At 38.6% G+C, this 23156-nt stretch overlaps 2 protein-coding genes across 3 annotated transcripts in view; both read right to left on the minus strand.

The window, feature by feature from the left end:
- Positions 1-1068, minus strand: part of alkbh3 (alkB homolog 3, alpha-ketoglutarate dependent dioxygenase) — a 28689-nt gene extending 27621 nt beyond the window's left edge. For both annotated transcript variants that reach the window (XM_067379232.1, XM_067379231.1), the window contains exons 1-2: positions 979-1068; positions 497-585 (exon numbers count right to left, since the gene is read on the minus strand). In XM_067379232.1, coding sequence (XP_067235333.1) covers positions 497-572 — 76 coding nt within the window. In that variant the 5' untranslated portion in view covers positions 573-585; positions 979-1068. The remainder of the gene's footprint in view (positions 1-496; positions 586-978) is intronic.
- A 681-nt stretch (positions 1069-1749) lies between these two features.
- hsd17b12a (hydroxysteroid (17-beta) dehydrogenase 12a) lies at positions 1750-22312 on the minus strand. The gene is made up of 11 exons (XM_067379579.1): positions 22059-22312; positions 10456-10502; positions 9038-9113; positions 7074-7181; positions 6661-6725; positions 6529-6573; positions 6091-6125; positions 5540-5621; positions 4436-4501; positions 3614-3763; positions 1750-2855 (listed from the first exon to the last, which is right to left on the minus strand). Exons 1-11 carry the CDS (start codon positions 22234-22236, stop codon positions 2748-2750), a joined length of 960 nt encoding a protein of 319 aa, XP_067235680.1. The 5' UTR covers positions 22237-22312; the 3' UTR covers positions 1750-2747.
- Positions 22313-23156: the final 844 nt, after the last annotated feature.

The raw sequence follows: 23156 nt of genomic DNA on the forward strand, positions 1-23156 counted from the left end.
GTTTTTCGGAGATCTTTTAAACAAATGAGATTTATATAAGAAGGAGGAAACAATGGTGTTTGAGACTCACTGTATGTCATTTCCACGTACTGAACTCTTGTTATTTAACTATGCCAAGATAAATTAAATTTTTAATTCTAGGGCACCTTTAAATACAAAAAAAAATCACTTGTTTAATAACGTTTCAATGACTTTAAGATATTATTAATCTCCATGACTTTCCACAACTTTTCAAATTGCATAAGGTTTAACCATTTACAGTAAAAACCATACAAATAAAAATGATTTATTTAATCACTTTTCATTTTATCGATTTCTATGACTTTTTCAGGCCTGGAAATCACTTTTTTCCCCCAAGACTGAAGAATACTAAACAGATGCTATTATGTAAATTTAATTTAATGTCATTACAAAAGCATTCTGATATCTTTAACATAAGAGAGATATTTTGCTCCACGTGTATTACAATAGGTACATGTTTGGAGAGTTGTCATACCAGTTGGCTGTTGTGGTTTGTGAAGAGGTTTGGCCCAGGAGCCCTGGACCCTCGCGCGCTGCCTTTTATCACTCATCAAAAGCTCAAATCTGCAAGACAAAACACATGACGTCCGTGGGCTTTAGTAACTACCTTAGAAGGACATTTTTCTCCCAGTTTCACAAATACCTACAGAAGGATTGTGCTGCCATCTTCAGGTCAAATTAGTAAATAACTATATTTAGATATAACTAGGATAGCACTCCTATTTCATTCTGGAATGTGGTTTTGGGTCAGTTTTTAAACCCAATCATTTCAAAAGTAAGATGAGCATATAGAGAGCCATATTATAAAATGCATAAGTATGTTTGATGAAATAGACTGATAACATCTAGTTAGTATACTTAGATTTGCAGACTTCCTAGACAGAGACATGTTTATAATCATTGTTTTAATGACCTGATAGCTTTGTCCCAAACATTAGCAACTTCAAAAATACTTACACACATTCGCTTCGCGTCAGTTTAGCTCGTTCTTCAAAGCGTTGAACATTTGTGTACAATCAGTTCAGGTGTTCATCGAAACGTGTCCGGGTTACTACAAAGACCGATTAAATATTTCCTACCTTGAGATGATCGTTCCTACCCCGTCAAATGTAAGTACATTGCTATTTGAATAATATGCAACATATAATTTGCTATAAATAGCCTACTAGACTATTTGTTTTTTAATATTACATCTAAAACTTATGTAGGAAATATTTAAGTCTACAGAATGACGCTGGAAAAGAAAAAAAAAAAAAAAACATTAGGAAAGTATACAACTAACTTTTAACCTAAATTTTATATAGGCATTAGGCAAAATATCTTGTGAAAAATGTTAAATACCTGATAACTGCATTCTGATGTATAATTGCACAATGAAGATTATTCTTGTCTTGCTACTTACACAAAGTCAGATTAAAAAGATAGATTAAGTTTTACTGAAGTAGGAGACGTTTGTAAAACGCTTGGCAAAGGTTTAAACCTTGAAGCTTTATTGTGTAAGTATAAACACTGATTGCTGCAGATCTGTTCTGCATTACATTTGAAAATTTGTGCTTCATTCAGGAGAAATTAATGTTCTTTTAGTAAATTTAAAGGGATAGTTAGGGATAGATACAGGTTTGGAACAACTTGAGGTTGAGTAAATGACTGAATTTTCATTTTGGCTGAACCATCCCTTTAATAGAAACCTAATAACATACAAATGAAATGAATAAACCTTCGCAGTTTCATAAAATTTATTTTAAAAAAAGACAAATACAAAATAATTACAGAAAAGTCATTTTTATTAACAACCACTTGAGATTGTCATGCATCAGTAAAGCAGCACATTGTGTTCCACTCTTCGACACGTCTGGAATGAGAACATTCACGTTTTTAACCAGGGGCGACAAATGAGGATCAACCACCTGGATAGTTCAACTTGACTGGCACTGGTCCATAAACAATCATACAGAGATCCAAGCAATGGAGGTACTCCTCAGATCCATCTTTGGATGAAACCCAAGACAAACTGGTGACATTCCACCACACCTTAAAGTCTTCAGCAGAGAAAATCATGTAAACGTGCATTAGATCTTCTTTCAATAAACGTGACCAAGTTTTATATTCTATAAAAAAAGGCACCAGGTTTTTAAATAAACCAAAGTTGACAGGTAAACTTCCAGCCTGAAAAGGCCAATGTACAAAAATACACTTAAATCAGACCTTTGGTTTCATATCAATACAGTACAGCATTCAAAAATTAGCCACCTTTGATTTGCTAAATATGTTAAATGCATGATAAGAAAGGCCAACACCATTTTATCACTATAAGGCACGATCGCAAACAAGTTTTTGGCAGTTAACAAGAAGAGTGCAAGTAGATTATCCCAGATAAAAGGAAATACATATATATTAGTAATTAAATAAATATAAAACACCACCACCATATAAATAGCCCTCTGCTTACAAAACCCTCCCTCCAAAAATGTAACCCTTTGTTCACCCTATAAAGAAAGATTGATCCTCCCATTTCAGCAACGACGAGTCATTGTGGAACATGATCATGTCCAGATATTTATCAAAAAAAACAAAACATTTAACACACACACACAAAAAGAATCAATTATGTGTTATAAGAGGAAGCACTTCAAAGATGCAAGATTCAAAATGAATCTCAAATCTCAGCATATATATTCAATAAAACATCTTGTCCTGTTTTGTTTCCATCACACAATGTCCTCGACCTATCGCAGTTTTCTCCTCCTGAGGTATCCGCCGCGCTGGGATTTGTTCAGGCGCAGGCCCAGGCAGATGACCAGCTTGATGGGGGCCAGGATGGCGATCACCCAGCCCTGCGGGACACAAAGATAAGAAACAAGGTTAGGGGTGACAAACATTGTCACTAGCTAGGTTTCAATCCACCTATTTTTTATGCATATTTTGGGACAGTGTTGGGGAAAGTCTCTTTTAAAAGTAATGGATAACAAAACTGTTACTCCCTGAAAAAGTAACTAATTGTGTTAGTTACTTTTTATGAAAAGTAATGCATTACATTATTTTTAATTACTTTTTCCTCACCTGGGCTGGGTTTGCTTGTTTGTTTTTTTAATAAGAACAAAAAAAGTTCTATTTTCGGCAAAAGTAAAGGCCCTTTCACACCAAAAGTGAATGAAGGAAATGCATATTTACACCTGTACAGTAGAGGGCGCAGCTCAAACAAACTTTTCAGCTGTGCTGCAATACTTGATTAAAGAAGAATAGGATGCAGGAGAAGGAAGTTCAAGGAAGCTTATTTCTAAATCTAATCTCAAGTAACTTTAGATTAGTACGGTTGAATTAGATTAAAGACATTGGATAATAAAGTGAGATTAAATACATAAAGTACATTTGTGTAATTTAATATAGTTAATTACTACAGGTTTGTATAAAATTCTGAGATTGCATTTCAAAAATGAGAAAAAAAACTTGTGTTTCTTATTTGTATAAAAAGTAACTCAAAACATTTGCGAATAAAGTTAAATTCGCAACTTTGGATGGAAACATAGCTAGTGAATGAACTGTATTAAACCATGATGGGTAGATTTGAAGAAGGGCATTCAGGCAGTCGTACCATGACGGCATGAGGGAAATAGCCATTGGTCTGGTCCTGCAGTCCCACAGTGTTTAGTGCAGCAGCTACATAGCGTTCAGGGGTGGGCTTGTCCAGGGTTGGCTTCCTGATCTTTGTCATCTTGGTAGCCACGAAGAAAGGCAGCACACTCTGTGGCAGGGACAGAGACATTTGTTGTTATTTTCAGAGCCTTTTCATAGGCTTATGTATATTGTACATCATTATATTATATATAAACATTTGATCAATTTATCAAAACATCTTTGCTGAATAAGATATATATATATATATATATATATAAAAAACACACACACACACGATTGATTTCTATGACTTCTTCCCTCCATTTAATAATAGGGACTTTAAGCAGCAGCTGCTGATACAACGGCATTCTGCCGTTCTGTTGCACATGCGCAAATTTAACTGCCACTTCTTGACGTTCTACTGTAACCGTCTACTACGGGAGAGTAGCCGATTTGCCGTAGTCGATAATACGTGACAGACTAGATAAGTAAATGTTATGTTCTATGGTCATTTTGTATTTTAGTTGTATCTGTATGTCATTTAATGCCAAAAGCAACCATTCTCTTGCTTTTATTTACATGCAATGTATTGTTTACTATGTCAAATGATTAAATGATCCACGCCGTCCTCTTTGTTGTTGCTTAGTAATTTTTGCTTTCTTTAGCTATGGCAGTTGACAGTTTACTTCCGGTCGTTGTTGCTGTTCCATCAACAGCTGTTGCTTAAAGTCCCTAATGTTTCACTCTGTAATATAGCACATAACAGCAGTAAAGTAGCATTTAATGACAGTTTTCACACCTGGATGACGATCCCTTTGCACTTGTACTCTGCTTGAAGTCCACGTGAGAAGTAGTCCACAAAAGCCTGTAGAAAAACAACAAGTAAAAATCATCCTCCAAAAAAATAAATAAATAAATAAATAAATAATTTTCTAAATGCCGCATGTGAATTTAGGCATAACATTATAGTGTACAGTATGAAAATTGTATACTCACTTTGAGATTTGCACATTTAATAGTGTTATTAAATTATTGTTTTTAAAGATTCAACTTTAAGTGAGCGTTAGATGATGGCAAAGGTAATCTAAATGTAAAAATACAAAAAAAATGTGCAAAAACTATTAAATATACATTATCGACCAATACTAATAAATAAACAATTGTGACCAAGTTAAAGGCACAATGTGTAGATTTTGCGCCGCTAGAGGTCACCGATTAAAAACAAAAGGCGTTGCTTGATGACCCCGAGTTTGAGCGCGGAATCATGGGAGATAATCACCTCACACCTAGTGAAAAAGAATCCGACGGGACTCAGAAGTCAGATTATTAACGTTACTGTAGAATGAAGCAGAGCCGGGCCGAGTGCTGTGAGAGCTGAACAAGGCCGCTCGAGCTATGGCAAACTTGTAGCACATTACAGTATGCTAGATTGATATTAGAATATCATTAATATAAATCAAGAAAACGAGATTCAAACAATTAAGACTAAACCTGTTGAGCCATATAACAATGATTAGTTTTCTGTCAATAAATGTCTCCAAACAGTTGTTTCCTTGTCTAATAAAACACATAATATATTGGTGTTTCCATGATTTCTACAAAATAAAACTGGAAATCGTAGGTAACGCGGGTATGATGTCATTGATGGGCGACGCACAGACACGGTCCGTGTCCTGGTTAAAACTGCTTGTTTCCCTGGATTTAAACATTCTTGGAAACATTTGGGATACTTTAAGTACACAAGTCAACAAAATATATAACACTGTTCTAGTGGTGTTTGGATATTTCAATCCAAAAATCTTACATATTGTGCCTTTAACTTCAGATTTTTTTTTTTTTTTTTTTTTTTATAAAGTTCTTTCTGAAACAATTATGACCACTGATATTTCTCTGAAGAACTTGCCTTGGTGGAGGAGTAGATGGTCAGCAGTGGGAGGGGGAACATGCCACTGGCAGAGGAGATATTGAGGATGACACCTTTAGCGCTGCAATGAAAAAAGGCCAACTTTATTTCAACTGATCACGTTTGACATTGACATCAAACAGGGTCTTTTTCCAGCTGCGGAAACCTGAAAGCAGCAGTCACATCGACACGTCTAATGATGGTCGCCATGCGTGTTGCCATGGCACCAGCTTTCTCATGCAGTACCCCTGCAGCAGAGTGCTGGGGAGTGCAGAGGGTTGGACCTATTTCTACAAAATTTGCCCAGCTCCGTTATTGGCCACAGAGTTGCATGTGACTCCAGAGTAGCCAATCGGATCGGTGCATTGTTGCTTTACAATTTTACACAAAGAGTGTGGGGGGAACAGGAGGGGAGTGACACTCAGGAAAAACCCTGTTTTGAAAAGCTGCACTGAATTCCCTTTTAGTGACAGCGGTCGTGTTAGGAATTCCAGTCATCACGCTGGGAGGATGTTTTAATAATAAACACCAGTTATTGCTTCAGGACTCACCTTGCCTCCATTCTGGGCAGAACCAAACGAGTCATCTGGCAAAAGAAAAGGGGACAAATTAAAGGAGTTAGACAAAGACTTGCATGCTTCAAAATGACTTGAGACAACATTCAAAATCTGAAATGCTAATATTGAGAGAGAGAGAGAGAGAGAGAGAGAGAGAGAGAGAGAGAGAGAGAGAGAGAGAGAGAGAGAGAGAGAGAGAGAGAGAGAGAGAGAGAGAGAGAGAGAGAGAGAGAGTGAGTGAGTGAGTGGGTGGTGAACACGGGAAGCGTTGGTGGAGATCAGCAAAACACAGGGAGAGAGAGAGAACAGGTACAACAGAAGGAGTACATCAAAGTGGTCACGTTGCAGTACTTTTACCTTTTCAAATTGAAAACTTCCAAATTAAGAATTCCAAATTAAGAATTCTGAAACCCTTCAGAAGCTAGTACTTACTTGGCACACTGAGGTGATGTTGACATTGATCATGGTAGTGATGAACTGCAAAAGGAAATGTACAGGTGAATATTTCTTACTTGTAATGAGGCTACTAATATTTACACCTCCTCAGAAAAAGAATAAACTCACGTTTTCCAAATCAGGGATGTGGAGGAAAAATTCAGGGTATGGATAGGAGATTCCCACATTGTTAACTATGGATCAAGAGACAAAAATAGAAGATTGGATGTGGTTGAATGCGATTGAGAATGTGTATCTGAAATGTTCCGAGAATCACCACTATGTGGCGATAAAGCATCAGGAATGAGACGTGAGCGCTAAACATAGACATTTATTTATATATATAAATATATAAAACTATCACGATTTCAGGTGAAAAGGAGGGGGGAAAAAACAGAATATGGGGCCAAATAAAAGCGGTTTCAAACAACACTGACAGGGAATCGTGAATGAAAGTTGTGTATGTGTCAGCTTTCCAACTTTGAAGGTTTGTGTTACTTTCAAGGCTCCACGTAGAGAGAAAGAAGAAAAAAAAACCTTACCGAGGATCCCAATCTCCAGTCCAGCAAGACCCTTTTCAATTTTAGGATAGATATCAGCCCGACTGTAGTCCACTGCGATGGTTTTTGTTTCCACATTATATGCGCTTTCTGTAATTAGAGACATAAAAGACATTAAACGCAGAGAAAAGACGCAAAACTGTTGAAACGGTCATCGTTCCAGCTGCAGACCTAATATTGGCACTCGGTCCAAGATCAGGCATCCCTGCTATTGCTGCTGTTCTAAAAATAACTTCTCTGGGACTTTGCCCATTGCACCAAAACACAGATTCCTGGCCAGCAGGGGGCGCTGCGTACCAAGAGAAAAAAAAAAAATCGGAGGAACTTCCTCCATCTCCCATCCTCTGCTTGTTTGAGGTGCCTGCAGCAATTAGAATTTATTGTCCAAAGGCTCATTTGTCTAAACACTGTTCCACTGAGTTATGAGAGGAAAATTCCTCTCAGGTCTCGCAGCGAAAAGCATTTTTTATATATATATATATATATATATATCGAAGGGTTATTTTAAGAACAAGAACACACACATTAATGAGCTCCAAAGACTTTTTTTTGTTCTGGGGGCTTGTGAGATACTGCTCTCTGTGACTTCTAACACCTCAAATGGAGGGTGATTAATGCAAATGTTAGATTTGAGAACTAGGTTTGGCAAATTACATCCTAGTTCGTGAATAGCCATAACCTTCCCCACATTCGGTGTTGCCAGCATGACTGCGGTACTGGGTATTTCCCCTTCTAACCTCAACAGTTAAGGGCATGCATTTAAGACAGCTAAAAGTTGATTTTAATAACATGTTATAGTAAAAAAGTACAGCATAGAGCTTAAATGATTCCTTTCCAGAGCTGATCATGGGCCATCAAGGCATGTTCATTATTCAGTACACATATTGGGGCCAAATCAGTGCTGAAAAACTCCCATTCACAATCTCATTCATACTAAGAAAATCGAGGATGGGGGGGGGAAAAAGAGCAAATTTAATGACTATTCATAAAAACAAAACAAACAAACAAACAAACAAGTACCTTTAACAAAGAGGAGGTGGCGGGAGAGATTAATATTAATAATAATAATAATAATAATAATAATAATAATAAATAAATAAATAAATACTACAACATTATTTTATATAATACTATAAAATAATAAAACCAGTGTTATCGTTAACTAAAACGATTAAAAATCATGTTCAATAACTGAAATAATGCCAAATTAAAATAAATTAAAAAAAAAGTACTAAAACCAAAACTGAAATATTTTAAAACAAATTTATAAACATGACAATAGCACATAATATTACTAAAACTTACACTAAAATAAAAGCAGCCAATTCAAAATATTGATAGTATATAAATAACACTAAAATAATTATGTATTGCATTATAAAAAGTTTATGTTTGGTTTGGTTCATTGCATATAAAGAGATTGATGTGGTAATTGTTTTCACACCAAAAGCCTCAATGTCTCGAACAAATGAACAGTACAATTATATGCAAAATTTAATTTCATGTGATGATAGAGGAATCAAGCTATAACAGTCATGCTCCTTCACACATCTGACTGGTCTGAACGGTCGATGTTTGGTCATTTAGCACTAGTGTCTGGACAGACGGAAGGACTTCATGCTTTGTGCACATCATGTGAGCACTGATGTAGCATCCAAATAATTCACATTTACTGGAACAGGAAAGGCAAACAGTGGTTCGGCCTTATTCTGAGAAGTGTCGTGCATGACCCCTGGAGCTTGCGTGGACCTTTGACTGTGCACTCCTGCCAGGCTGCATCAGCTCTCCGCCCAGTCAGTGAACCAGGCCCCCACCCTGCCTCTCAGGACAGGGCTAAAAATAAACCTTGTTTCATTAACATCAGGAGGACTGTCTGTCATTCACAGAGATGAGCACTGTAGTTTGCTAACACACACACACACACACACAGATGGCCGAACACTAACCGAGAGACTTTGCCACGTCGTCGAGCTTCTCCTGGGAACGGCTTATGAGCATCATGGAGAATCCTCGTCGAGCAAGCTGAGAGAGAGAAGAGAGTTTGAATCATCTCATTTATGACCGAGAAACAATGCAAAGCATGCGTGTTAATAACTGCCATGAGAACTCCTAAAAGTGATCCATATCAGCTTCTTTGGCTATTTCCAGGGCAAAAACCATATTGAGTTATTCCTTTAAAACAGAAACTACATGGGATATTTAAGACTATTTTAGTATTGAGTAGATTAATAACCTTTCCAAGAGTGTCAACAGAAATATGAGCTTTTGACAAAAACTTGATATTCACTAAGGCTGGGACAATAAAACGATTCTCGATTCACGATACAATGAATCTGGAGCGATTCTGATATTTTCCGACGTATGGCGATTCTCTCTTGAATCGATTCTGAGCTTAGTTTTTAATAGCAGATGGCACTATGTGCTTTAGAAACGGCCATACTCTTCTTGTTTCCAGTTCCTTTCACACCACTTAAACCTGAAATAATCATTCATAAAGTTCGAAAAGATTTGTAGCGAGGGTGTTCACATTTGAGTGTGCGGTTAAAAACTAGCCTAGAGCGCCATCTGCTGTTAAAACTAAGCTTAGAATCGATTCAAGAGAAAATATCAGAATCATTGTATCGAGAATGGATGTATCATCCCAGCCCTAATATTTACAGCATAAAATCTTACGTTTAGTCTTATGTAAAAACAACTAGAAGTAAGCAGATTTCCCTGGAGAGAGTAGACGTTATGTAGCTCCGCCCCTTTTCAGCACTGCGCTCGTTGGGTTCCGTCTTCCGGTTTGTATTTCCACTTCAAACATTACAATGCTCACAATAACTTTTGTTAACTCTACAATAAGTAAATCCACTTCACCAGTTAATTTCTCTTTGACGGCGACGCCATAGAAATACACAGAGCTCCCACAAAATCGGAAGTTCAAATGCAAAATTCTAAAGATGGCTGCATGCTTGTTTATCTGGCGCATAAGGTCTATACACTGTCATTTTCAAATTATTTCTGTTTGAGATTTGACCAGCACAACAACAGTGCCTCAACCAATGGCATAGTTTGGGGGCGAAGCTACCTGTTTGACCAATGACAAACGAGGCTAGCGTCCAAGGGGAAACCTGTTTGAAAACAGTCATGCCTTCACATCTACGTTACTGACTGTTATGAAAAAGCTAAAGATGAAGCTTGATGTTAACTTTGGAGTGAGCAGTGACATAACTGTACGAGTTATTTGAGGTAACAGGTCTTTTTCCACCAGTAGTCTTCTAGTCACCCTCCTTCTCTTGGCCTCAGAGTGAAACCTCTGTCTTGTGATGAGTCACTGTGCTTTCCGTGTAGCGAAGAGATAAATAAGAAGAGAAACCCTTACCTCCTCCGCATAGGATTTCCCAATCCCATCCGTGGCTCCCGTCACAACTAGAAAAAGTAGAAAGAAATAGACAGGATCAGTGTTTGCGGCAGCTCAATTACTCATTTTTCACCAAAAACAAAATTTATCAAAAAGGTACTCATATACACCAGGTCCAAATAAAAACAACATTACACCTGCTAAACTGCCATCTAAGGGACTTGAGTCGAAGGGTGTCACTATATTGATGTCCGAACACTTCCTATATTCGAGTATCCATTTGTAGGTTGATTTCCCTGAAAAGTGGCACTTTCAAAACTAGTTTGAGAACCCCAACCAGAAATCCGCCCAACATGGTAGCATTGGCTCACCCAGCAGCGTTGGTTTGGGGCGGAGCTTTGTTTGACCAATGGCAGACAGCAGGGTTGTTCAGGAAACATGATGTTTTATTGTTGCTTTTAATAAGATCCTGACAATATTTCACACAATGCAGCGCTTCCTTCTCAAAACTGAGCATTAAAATACTCTCATCTTCGCTTAAAGGTGCTACAGAGGATCTTTTCGTCGACTGAGAAACCAAAGACTGTTAGTTTTTTAAATGAGCGCATGCGTAAGAACAACCCTCCTCCATCACAGCTCATTTCAAGGTAACGCCTCCCAAAACTCGTGCAGGAGTATTGGAACACGAGTGTTTACCACCGGCATTCGCTGTGTCGTTTTAGTGGATTCATTATGTCGGACTCACCGCAGGTAACTCATAATCTGCAGTTGTTACTCCTGTCTCCTGACAAAAACATCGCATGCGGCGCCTGTGGAGTGTGGAAAGTTACTGGAGTGCGCAGCCGTGCTCGTCTCTCACAAGGAACGTCACGGCAGTGATTGACAAGCCAGAGGGCCAATCGTTTACGCGATGATCGCGTAAACGATTGGCTGATGTTTTTAAGGCCCTACCTCGTGCACAGATGATGTATATTAATATTATTCCTTTCAGTGCACCTAATAGTCTTTTATCAGTTAGTAAAGACAGTTTCAAGTAATATTGCAAAAATGTATAAAACAAAACATCCTCTTTAGCACCTTTAATATGCAAAGGCAACAATAAGTAAGCAATTTGACATCCTCAAAAAGTGTAAACACCGACTCCGTATTCTCAGAGAAATGTTTTGAAAATACCAGACGAGCCCAACATGGTAACACTGCCTCAACCAATAGCGTTGGTTTTGGGGCGGAGCCATCTGTTTGACCAATGGCAGACAGGAACAGTGTTCAAGAAACCTGTTGTTTTTGTTGTTGCATTTAATAAGATCTTATAAAAATATTAAATCTACTTTAGCCATATTTCACACAATGCAGTGGTTCTTAGAAATAAAAAACAAAAACACTTTAGATTTGTCAAAATTCTTTCATATTATATTATATTATATTATATTATATATTATATTATATTATATTATATTATATTATATTATATTATATTATATTATATTATATTATATTATATTATATTATATTATATTATATTTACACACATACACACGGAAGCCATTTGTAGGTATAAGCACTGTCTCTAAGGTATTTCCAAAACATTTTTGTCATTTCACAATTCTGACCAACAACACTGCCTCAGCCAATGGCATGAGTAGGGGGCGGGGCAATCTGTGCAACCAATATATACATTTTTTAAAACTATCATATTTTACATTCCATTTTGTGATGCTAAGCGTCACAGAAATGACACCCTTCACATTTAGGATTATGCCCTAAAAGCCTTTCTGTACAGTAAAATATTACCAATATAACTACGACCATCTCAATGTCCCATAATGCTCTCGTTTTACAAAACATACATGGAAACAAAAAGCAAACATTAAGAAACAAAATGTGTGATGGCTGATCAAAGTGTGGCATGGGCAGTGGTCATTTGCAAGAACAGGGCTGTGGGGTAGAGAATGGGGGGGGTTATGACGTCTGTAGAGCACGACAGCACAGGAGGGGTGAGGAGGGATCCTGGGGGCTGCTAAAAATAGAAACGAGGAGGGGGGGGGTGGACTGCGCAAAGTCAGATGTGGGTAGAAAGTGAGAGAGCACGACAACGGGAGTGAGAGCACTGGATCGAAAGAGAGAAGGAACAAAAGAAGGTGATTCACAAGCTCCTTTTCAAATTCATCCCAAGAATGAAGCACACTCTGGTGTCGTCTCAATGGGACAAAGTACATTAAAGAGATTGTTCAGCCCAAAATGAAAATTGTGTCATCATTTATTCACCAACATGTTGTTTCCAACCTGTCTGACTTTCTTGTGTGGAACATAAAAGAAGATATTCTGAGTAATGTTTCAGTGTTTTTTGTCCATACAATGGAAGTCAGTGGGAACCAAAACTGTTTGGTTTCGAACAACATGAGGGTGAGTAAATTACATTTTTAGTTTTGGGGTGAGCTATCCCCTGAACAATGGCAAGAGCTTGTGAGGATATGGCTGAAGTATAAAACTCACGTTATGGAGGTGTAAAATCTTGTACTTCATTTGATTAAAAAAAAAAAAAAAAAAAAAAAAAAACCACAAACAAACAAAAATCCATCAATCCATCCATCAAAACTTAAGAACAAAATAGTAAATTCTGCACCATGATGTCTCTAAGAAGTGTTCCTTTAACAAAGAAGCATTTAAAAAGCAAACCACCAAAAATGACATGCATGGGACCCCATTTCACAGAAGATCCGGTATATGCGTTTCACCTTTTCCCCAAACTTAAGGAATTCCATGCTTTCAGTCAATTGTGCAGGTGTGCACGTACATCAGAACACTTCAAACACAGAGTGAGAGGACAAGAGCTTGGGGACAATTCCCAGAATTCCACAGGGTTATAGAGACGTGCTCAGCCACACTGAGGTCTTTCTACGGTCAACAACGATCAAAATTTAAGACTAATTAGTCAAAGACTAAACATCATCTAGATTATCTGGGGACCATTCGGAGGATGATTTGATGATTTTTTTTTGTTTCGATTCCCGAAACATTTAGAGAAAAGCTTCAAAGATTTAATAGGCTTAATTTCTCCATCCCTACTCAATAGTTTTAGGCCTTTTAGCAAATGTTTCAGTCGAATTTAGCCATTTACTCATTTTGAGCCCGTTTTTAAACATTAACTATCTGTAACAATTTTTCATGTGTGGAAAAAAAAAGACGACGAAACTAAACTAGCCAATCAGATTTCTTTTCACCCATAACCCCACGCCCACCCATGGATGCACAAACACTTTTGACTTTACAACACACAAACGCACACCTTTATTCATTTTCATTCCCTCTTGCTCTCTTAATATATCATGAGTGTACACAGATTTTAATAAATCAATTTAAAAGTTATGGAAAAAAATAAAAACGGCATTAATTAGCGCCCTCTCAAGGTAGGCTACGCAAAGTGCGTACAGCCATACAGCTGCAGGCGCCACTGATTCTTAAAGGCCTGCTGAAGTGAATAATGCTGTGCTTTCCAAGACATAGCATTGACGTAATTTCAACTGAAACCGTAAGACAGCGATATGTCGAATAGCATTTTGTTTATATCACAGCTTGGCCAGTTAAACCGGTTAAACTCAGTAAAACCTCGGTTTCCTCTTAATATCTAACAGTTTCTCGTCCCAATCTCCTCTATATCACTTTAAAATACAGCATTCTGTGCAGAACTCAAATGGGTCCGATACCTTTCATGGTCTGAGCCGACTCGCGGATATGATCCAATCTGTGCTTATTCGCGTCAATGGAAAGCATATTTACACTGTCCCTATTCTCTATATAGTGCACTATGTCCCATTCACCATGTAGAAACTAGTAAACGTGTGAACAAATTACCAATTTCAGCCGCAGCTTCAGTGTCTGTTGAGTGTAAGAGGGGGCGGGACTTCAGATTCTAGAAAGCATTTGATTGGACAGAAGATTTGATGAGAAGCTGAAGTGCGATGTGATGTCATGAAATTCCGTGATCCATTTTAGCGGAAGTGAGAGGCTAAGTTCTGAATGCTTCGATCTCATAAATGCAAATTTTGTCATTGTTTTGGAACACACCAGCTTATTCATAACACTAACTGTGTGTTCACACCGCCGGCGGCGAGAGCGTCAAAGTGACAGGAAGTCATTCATTTTCAACGAGAGCCCGGCGGCGAGCTCCGGCGAGAGCGGCGCATCTTGGACGGTGAGAGCGGCGAGGAAAGTTGAAATCAGGTTAACTTTATGGTAATGACGCGGTTCGGCGGCAACCAATCGGAATGTAGAGGTCCTCGCTTGAGAGGCTTCCGATAGGTTGACGCAACTTGTCATTTACCTTGACCCTCCCGCCGGCGGCGGTTTGAACAAGAGTACAGCGTTGTTGGCAGGGCGGCCAAGGCGACTGTTGATGCTCTTGCCGGCGGCGGTGTGAACGCACTGTAAGACTAAGGCCGTGTCCACCAGAGGCGCTCTGCTCAAAACGCCCTTCTGTGAGCGCTTGAGAGCGCTTCTGCAGCGCAGCGTTTTTTTCCGTTGAGACGCTTTGTTGTCATGATACGGAATATCAGTTGGCCAGTGTTGTATTTGTCCCACCCCTCCTTCACTCTGATTGGATGGCTGGCTAAAAAGTGACAGTGATGAGCGCAGCGTTTTACTCAAAGTTGAACATTCTTCAACTCGAGGCGACCAGTAAAAAACACCCAGCTCTCAGCGCTTGAGCGTGAAAAAGACGCTCAGCGCCTCGTTACGCTCTCGGCGTTTAAAAAACGCGGCACTCCCATTTAAAACAATTGAAAAAGTACGCTCGGAGCTGGAAAAAACGCTTAGGTGGACACACGGCCTAAGGGTGCTTTCACATTAGCACTTTTGGTGCGCACCCGGGTTCGATTGACGTCAGAGTTCGGTACGTTTGGATAATGTGAACACGGTCTTCTGGGGTACGGTTCACACCGTACCCGAGTCCACTTAAAAAGGGTGGTCTGGGGTACGGTTCGTTTTTGATATGAATGTAAACGTACCAAATTGCTTAAGTGAACCGCTATTAATGCCGTATTATTTGATAAAAATGTGTGTTTGTGTGTGCGTTTAACTCACTTTCCCGATGAGCGTGAGTCACGTGCTGCAAACAGAGCTGTAGCGTAGCTTTTCTCATTTCTGCTTGCCTTCAACATTCTACATTCGCAGCAGATAGACGCAAGAGCCACTATGAACAAAACCAACGGTTCAAAAACAAAAATATAAAAGTGAGGAGAGCAACGTTATGCATTTTGCCGCCTTCTCCAGTGCCATCGTTACTAAGCAACGTAGTAAACAGCTGCTGGTTTGATGACGCAAACGAACCGCGGGTCGGACCCAAATATTATAATGTGAACACAGTCCAGTGGGCGCAATCGAACTCGGGTTCAGTCCAGGCAATCGAACCAAGTGTGAAAGCACCCTAATTTCATAATAAAAGCTTAAAAAAAAAAAAAAAAAAAAAAAAAAAAAAAAAGTGTGTGTTTTTAAAGTCCCCCTGAAATCAAAACGTGTATTTTCTTAGTTTGAACAACATTTTAATCTAAATAACCCTTTTCCACAAAAAAAACAAAACAAAACAAAACAAAAAAACTGTACAGTAAGAAAGGATTTGAGTGTTAAAGGGATAGTTCACCCAAAAATGAGAATTGTGTCATCATTTACTCACCCTCAAGTTGTTCCAAACCTGTATGAATGCCTTTGTTCTGTGTAACACAAAGGAAGATATTTGGAAGACGTCAGTAACCAAACAGATCTCGGCCCACACTGAAATGCTATGGTAGTCAATGGGGGAGGCGAGATCTGTTTGGTTCCTGACATTCTTCCAAATACCTTCAACAGAACAAAGGAATTCATACAGGTTTGGAACAACTTAAGGGTGAGTAAATGATGACGGAATTCTCATTTATGGAAGAATTATCCCTTTAACACTCATAAATCCTTTCTTATTGTAATGTTTTGTTTTGTTTTTGTGGAAATGGGTTATTTAGATTATTAAAATGTTGTTCAAATGTTTGTTTGTTTTTTTTAAAGTGTAGCATGAACATTATTAGCAAGCCCCCTTTGAAAGCACGAAATGGCACGAGCAGTCGTGCTCGGGTACGTTCACGAACAGTACGTTCAGAAATACGGAGCCGCGCATGCGCACTGGCCCTCCTCCGACTCAATATTCCAGCGCTAAAAAAAGCAGCCGAGTGAGTAAAAATAGCTGCCTCGTCTGGAACAGCCGCAGCACTTGAATACCAACAAGATGCTGCCCGCTCACCCTCAATCTCTCTCTCTCTCTCTCCCTCTCCCTCTGCATCCCCCAGCAACCCAGCTCATTGTAGAGCCGTCGGTACAGAGAGAGAGAAAAAAGCAAAAGCTGACCGGCTCTTATGGAACAGGGGTTTTATGCTAGCAGCAGAGGATAGTCGTGAACGAAAACAGTGCTTAAAAACAAGGGAGTCCAGTGTAGCGTGATAAAAATGAAGGGGGATTCGGCCATCCACTACTGTATGCAATCTGTCGCATCACTCTCTCTCTCTCTCTCTCTCCCTCTCTCTCCCACCATGAATGAACCGTTCCCGTTCTTGGCTCAGTAGCACTGCAGAATGCTAACACCTCCGCCCACTCCCCCCAAAGCAGCATCGTGCTTTAAATAGCACAAGCCAGTCACATGGCCAGCAGGAAAAAACTACACACCAGAGCAGTTCAGCACCCAAAATAGCATCTATGCTCGGATAAAGGTGGATTGAAGGAAAAAAAAAAAAAAAAAAAAAAAGCGATGTGGGGGTGAGAGGGTGCAATTTCAGAAATAGCAGCAAAAAGTCACATGCGCACCAAAAAAAAAAAAAAAAAAAAATCAATAGTTCTCCTCACAACGGTCTCCTTGCAAAAAAATAATTAGAACAGAAATAATTCAAAACATCTAAACATAGACTTGGTATATTTTTGGACGCCTGTGTGTTTTTTTGCACATTAAATGTGCAAAAGTGTCACAGAAAACTGAGGTAAAGATACTGTATGAGCCGCATTATAAAAGCGAGGGGGAAAAAGAGAGGAAAGTAGCTTCTAAAGGAGTGTATTTTTTAATATTTTGGCCAAAAAGATCCTATTGAACGTCTGCTGCACGGAATGGGATGTGTAGGCCTAATATTAAACGCCAGATGGAAGATTTCCTTTTCCAGGAAATAAATAAATAAATGGAGCAGAGTCGTGACAGAAGAGAAAAGGGAGGGTGGGGGTTCGCAGAGGGCGAACAAACAGATTCAGGAGGGGGGAGAGGGGTTCTTAGTGAGGGGATGAGCAAGAGATGGAGGATGGAGATAGGCTTAGACAGAGAGAGGAGGAGAGGGGGGGGGGTTGCAATTTTACCCAGCATCCTCGGTTCCGGCACGTGGCAACGAGCGTGTTAGTCACATGAACGGCAGCGTTCTCTTTGAAGACCCCCACCTCTTAACACAAGAGCCAGGCACGCTCTGGCATCATTCACGAAGCACAAGGGCTCACACATTCACAAGTTGCGCAGCCGACATTCACTCTCTCACACGAATGCATTTCATTCACATTTAGCTAGCATGAATGGGCTATTCACAAACTTGTGCATATACAGTAGTTTAAGAAAGAAAAGTTGAGCGTATAATAACAAACTGGCGAGTTTCAACCTAAAGGCCTGAGCCAGAAGTGGTTTTTAAACTGAAAAACCTTCGATTTTGAATGTCAAAGCAAGTTTGTGTGACACAATCGCCCCCATCCCTATGAATGACTGCAGCTCTATTACATAACTGTGATTTTCAAACACATTTAGTGTTCTAAGGAAGGATGAAGTGAGCCACTGGAGGACAAGAGAGATGGGGAAGGGTGGGGGGTGATGAAGCTCTAATTCTGGCTTCCTCGCGCTGCTCGGTCAGCATCACAGCTCAGCTGAGAGAAAGGCCAACATACCTTGTTCACACAGTATGCTGCACCAGACACAAACTATCACAAACTGAAACCTGCCAGTTGGAACCAAAAATACTAAGACTCTCTTATACTCAGCCCTTATACACTGATAAACTGGAAAAGATTAATGTGGCTTCTTAATGTGGCGGATGGAAGTCCTTAACATTCAAATGTCATGAATCTTGTCAAAAAACATGTCTGGGTCATAGGTCACCCCTACATTAAAAATAAGAAATCCCATTATGCTGCTGAAAGAAAAAGATGCATTTCTTGAAAAATATAATTATATTATATTATTTTATATTATATTATATATTTTTTTATATTTAATATATATATATTTTTTAATAATAATAATAATAATAATAATATAATATATATATATATATATAAAAAAGCAAAACCAGTCGAGGTCATTTCACTCCAAAAATCAAGAAAAAAAATTAGCTTAAATTTTTCGCACTGATTTTTCATGACATTAAAGCAGTTTTGCCCCCAAAAATCACATGCAAAAAAGTAATGAATTGCATTAAAAAAAAAAAAAGTGTTATTTGAATTGTGAAATGTGTATTCATTATGATAGTGTGCTGATTTTAGTTTATGCTGAAGTAAAATAACAAGAGTTGAAGTAAAATCTCAATATACTTTAATAATTTTATTTAAAAAAAACGCATTATTGTCCTGAAAAATAAACATCACGGTCCAAAAATTCGCCCATGCGAGAGATAGAGATAGATATATATATATATACACACACAGTCAAACCAAAATTTATTCAGACACCTTGAACATTTTCATCATTACAGTTTATTCACTATAGTTTAAAAAAAAAAAAAAAAAGGTAATAAAATAGGACAAGATCCAAATGTTAAACTGTGTCAGAAAACATTAATCTTAATTATGTCTGATAACACTTAAGCAAAACTTGGTCAGGTCAAAGTGTCTGAATAAATTTTGGGTACAAATTTATCAATTTTACTGGAAGTCCACTGTATGAAGAATATTTGGGTATAATGTGTCAGTTTACTTTAGTTTGCTATCCTCACTTACATAAATGAACTACAGTGTCCTGCACCCACTAGTACAAATATATCAAATGTCTGAATCATTTTTGGTTCAGCTGTGTGTGTAATATATAATATAATATAATATAATATAATATAATATAATATAATATAATATAATATAATATAATATAATATAATATAATATAATATAATATAATATAATATAATATAATATATACACACCCACACAATATATGACATTGTGGTAAAAATATGCCTTTGTACTGGGTTTAAATAACTATTTTATTGCACTAAAATGGACTATTAAGATGAGGACGACAACCACCAATGAACAGAATGGGAACTACAAAAATAAAATAAAACAATACTTTAAGATTTTGGGGTAAAACGTGCTTAATTTTTGTAATGTCAATGTAAAACAAGTCTTAATTGATCTAAAATAAATATCCTTTATGCAAAATATCGAGATCTGATGAACCTCTGATGCTTATTGTAAAAATCTAAGCCACGTCTGACTATTAACAATGATCTAAAACAGCCTTCTAATGCTACAAAATCATCATGCAAAAAAACTAAACCACAGGCTTACAACCTTTACCATTCTTGGGTGCAGTTCCCAAGAAAGACACCAGGAGTCTCCCGTAAGCGTCTCAGGCAAGGAAAGCCTGTTTACTACAGGAACACACCACAGGGCCTTTCATCTTAGTTCTTTCTCATACATTCCACTTCATGACTCACCTTCAAGGTACTGCATAGTCAGCACATTACATCTTCAAAAACACATCTTTTGACATGTGACATCACACCATAAACATGCAAAACTACACTAAGCCTTTAAGATAACAAGAGATGAGGAGGGAGAGACTGCAAACGTGTCAAAGAACCATCAATTTCACTCATACCGATGTGGAAAGAGTTTCGAGATCTGGAAACGAACTCTTACTCAACCTGACAAGACCTGTGCTTCTGGACTGACAGGAAGAGGAACTAGTTTTTCCCCCATCTCCACTTACTATCTGCCACCTCAAACCTGTGAGCGACAGCGCACGTTAAACTGAACGGGTCCGACTGGTACCCTGATTTTTTGGTTTCAGGGAGTGGCATTCATCAGCTCCATATCGGACATCACACTTACTGAAAAAAAAAAAAAACATGCAAAAAAGGTAATAAAATTTAAAAAAAAGTGTTATTTGAATTGTGAAATGTGTATTCATCATGATAGTGTGCTGATTTTAGTTTATGCTGAATTAAAATAACAAGAGTTGAAGTAAAATCTCAATATACTTTAATAATTTAATAAGAAAACACGTTATCGTCCTGAAAAATAAACATCACGGTCCAAAAATTAATCTATATAGGCAAAATTACAGACCATTAATTGGTTTGAGTGCTGTTATTTACCAATATACCACACTTTTTCATGTTTATCAAAACGTGGCACCAAATCTGGTAACCTTTAACCTAGATACAACAGGAAGCCACATTGCTAACAGGTGATGTAACTGGTTCTGCCTATCAGTTATCAAACAGTCAAAACAGACTTTTACGCAAAACGTGATTGCTTCTTTTTGGAGTGAAGTATAACATTGACGGGTAAGGATAACCATGAAAACTAAAGGGTTGTAGGTTCAAACCTGCTGACTATTGATACTTTAAAAATAAACATATGAACTAACATTATTCGATAAAGTGATTTTCTGTAGAAACATAGAAGATACTGCGACCCTCAAATCGCTCTGAATGCGCAATGCCCAAGTCGACCGCTAGGGGCGTCGAGTGCTCGTGCACCTGCTGCCTAGGCAACAGCCAAGGCAGTGAAAGACTATGGCATGATGAGCCATTTCAAAATCTTTAACAGTGTGATGAGTTTTGAAGTAACACTATTGAAAGTGCTTCAATATAGAAAATCCTCGCGTTGAACCTCACGGCGTTTGTACATTTGAGTCTCCCCTCACATGCCGCACGTGGTATGGACCCGCATTATAATTAAGATTGGCGTTTTAAACTGCGTCATGTTGCCAAAAACCAACCTCAGTGCTCCAGTGAGGGGATGAAGCGGCCAAAAAGACATCAACTACAAGACTAAACCGCATTTTACCAACGAAACTGCCGAAGCAGTGTGAAAAACAGCGTTTGTCAGGACGCATATTGGCACGCGCAGCCGGGAAACTGGATAACTGGGTCAGGCCAGGGATAAACGGTTGAGGAAATGTGAAAAATCATATATGTAATAGAAATATCTGCTTGCGTTTGATATTAAATAAACGCTTTTGCAACTATAAACTTTTATCTAATTAGTAGTATTGACCATATTGCCAGTCTGAAATACCTGAATGACTCATAGTGACATGCAATCTGCGCATAATATATGAATGCATGGCGCAATCAGTCAACCTGAGACACACGTCGCCTCCATTGACCATTCGCATAATGCCTCAATTAGTCCAATCTTTCCTTAAGGATAATGTTATAAACATTCGCCCTTCATAAATATGACAATTGAATCTGACGCGCAAAAAAAAAAAAAAAAAAAAAAAAGTTCAAATTATTAGTCCCCCCTCCCTCCAAATCCATGAAGTTGATCTTTATTTAGTTTAAGGCTGCGCCAAATGCGCACTACATTCATCCCACCCATGTCCTGCGCTCATTCCCAACGCATGTCGTTCAACTTACCTGCCCATTTTCCCAATTTGGGAGAGAGAAAATCTCCGTTTCCCAGCACCCATATCCTAAAGCCAGTGATGATCTTGTACAACAGAAACAACGCCAGCGAGGCCGTGGTGAGTGCACCGACCCAGAAGATCGCTGTGACGGCAGGCTGTAGCGTCTCCACCACGTTAAACGACTCCATGTCTACGGCTGGCTGCGCGTGGTGAATGACCTGCAAAATTAGTCGTTGTGCACTGCTTTAAAAGCTTCAACGTGTGCGCCCCTTTATAAGCAGGTTGTGGCATCACACCCCTACAACTCCTCTAACATACTAGTCTATCCAGATTTAAGTGCACACCTCCCACATACTCCACCGCCGCCCATGCGAGCCCACGTCCATTGCTGATTGGCCGAAACTCGCGTCAGTCAACCGCAACTCAGCGTTTATTGGCTATTGTGCGCGTCAATCACAAAGATTCCATTCTCATTCATTCGGTTGCCTGTTTCAATGGGGCGGACCGAAAACTCTTCTGAGTGAGAAGCGATTGGGCAAACATTACGGTGAGCTCCATTCAAATAATTTCATTGGCTGTGATTCAGAACTGGTTTTTCTGTTTCAGTCAGGGTTACGAAACCTCCAAACCCACGCGTCCAACGATCACCCCCCACACTATTTTATGAATGAAGTTTGTTGCTTATTGGCCAAGAGGACTCCTTTTGTCCCGCCCCTGCTGATCGTTCAGTGCGATTTTATTGGTCGACACGAACGTCAGTCACATTCATTCACCAGCGCTGTCACACAAATGAGTCATACACTGGGAAAAAAAGCTTTTTTGCTGCATTTTAGTTGGATATACGCACATGTTTGACGCTATTTTTCCATTTTCTTGGTTCCCCGAAGCGTATAAAACGTTTGTGAATTTAAAAATCCAGCAAATCCGTAACAAAGGACATAAAATACACGTTATTTATGTGTTTTGAATATTACAAAGTCATTATATAAAGAATAAAAGTGTGAATATACGTACATAGGATACATACAAAGGCTTACATTACATAAATGTATAGCTATATGAGGATATATACATGGATATAAGCTTAGCCAAGCAAAACTGCAGAACC

This window comes from Chanodichthys erythropterus, chromosome 24 (assembly GCF_024489055.1).
Source record: "Chanodichthys erythropterus isolate Z2021 chromosome 24, ASM2448905v1, whole genome shotgun sequence".
NCBI classification, from domain to species: Eukaryota; Metazoa; Chordata; class Actinopteri; order Cypriniformes; family Xenocyprididae; genus Chanodichthys; species Chanodichthys erythropterus.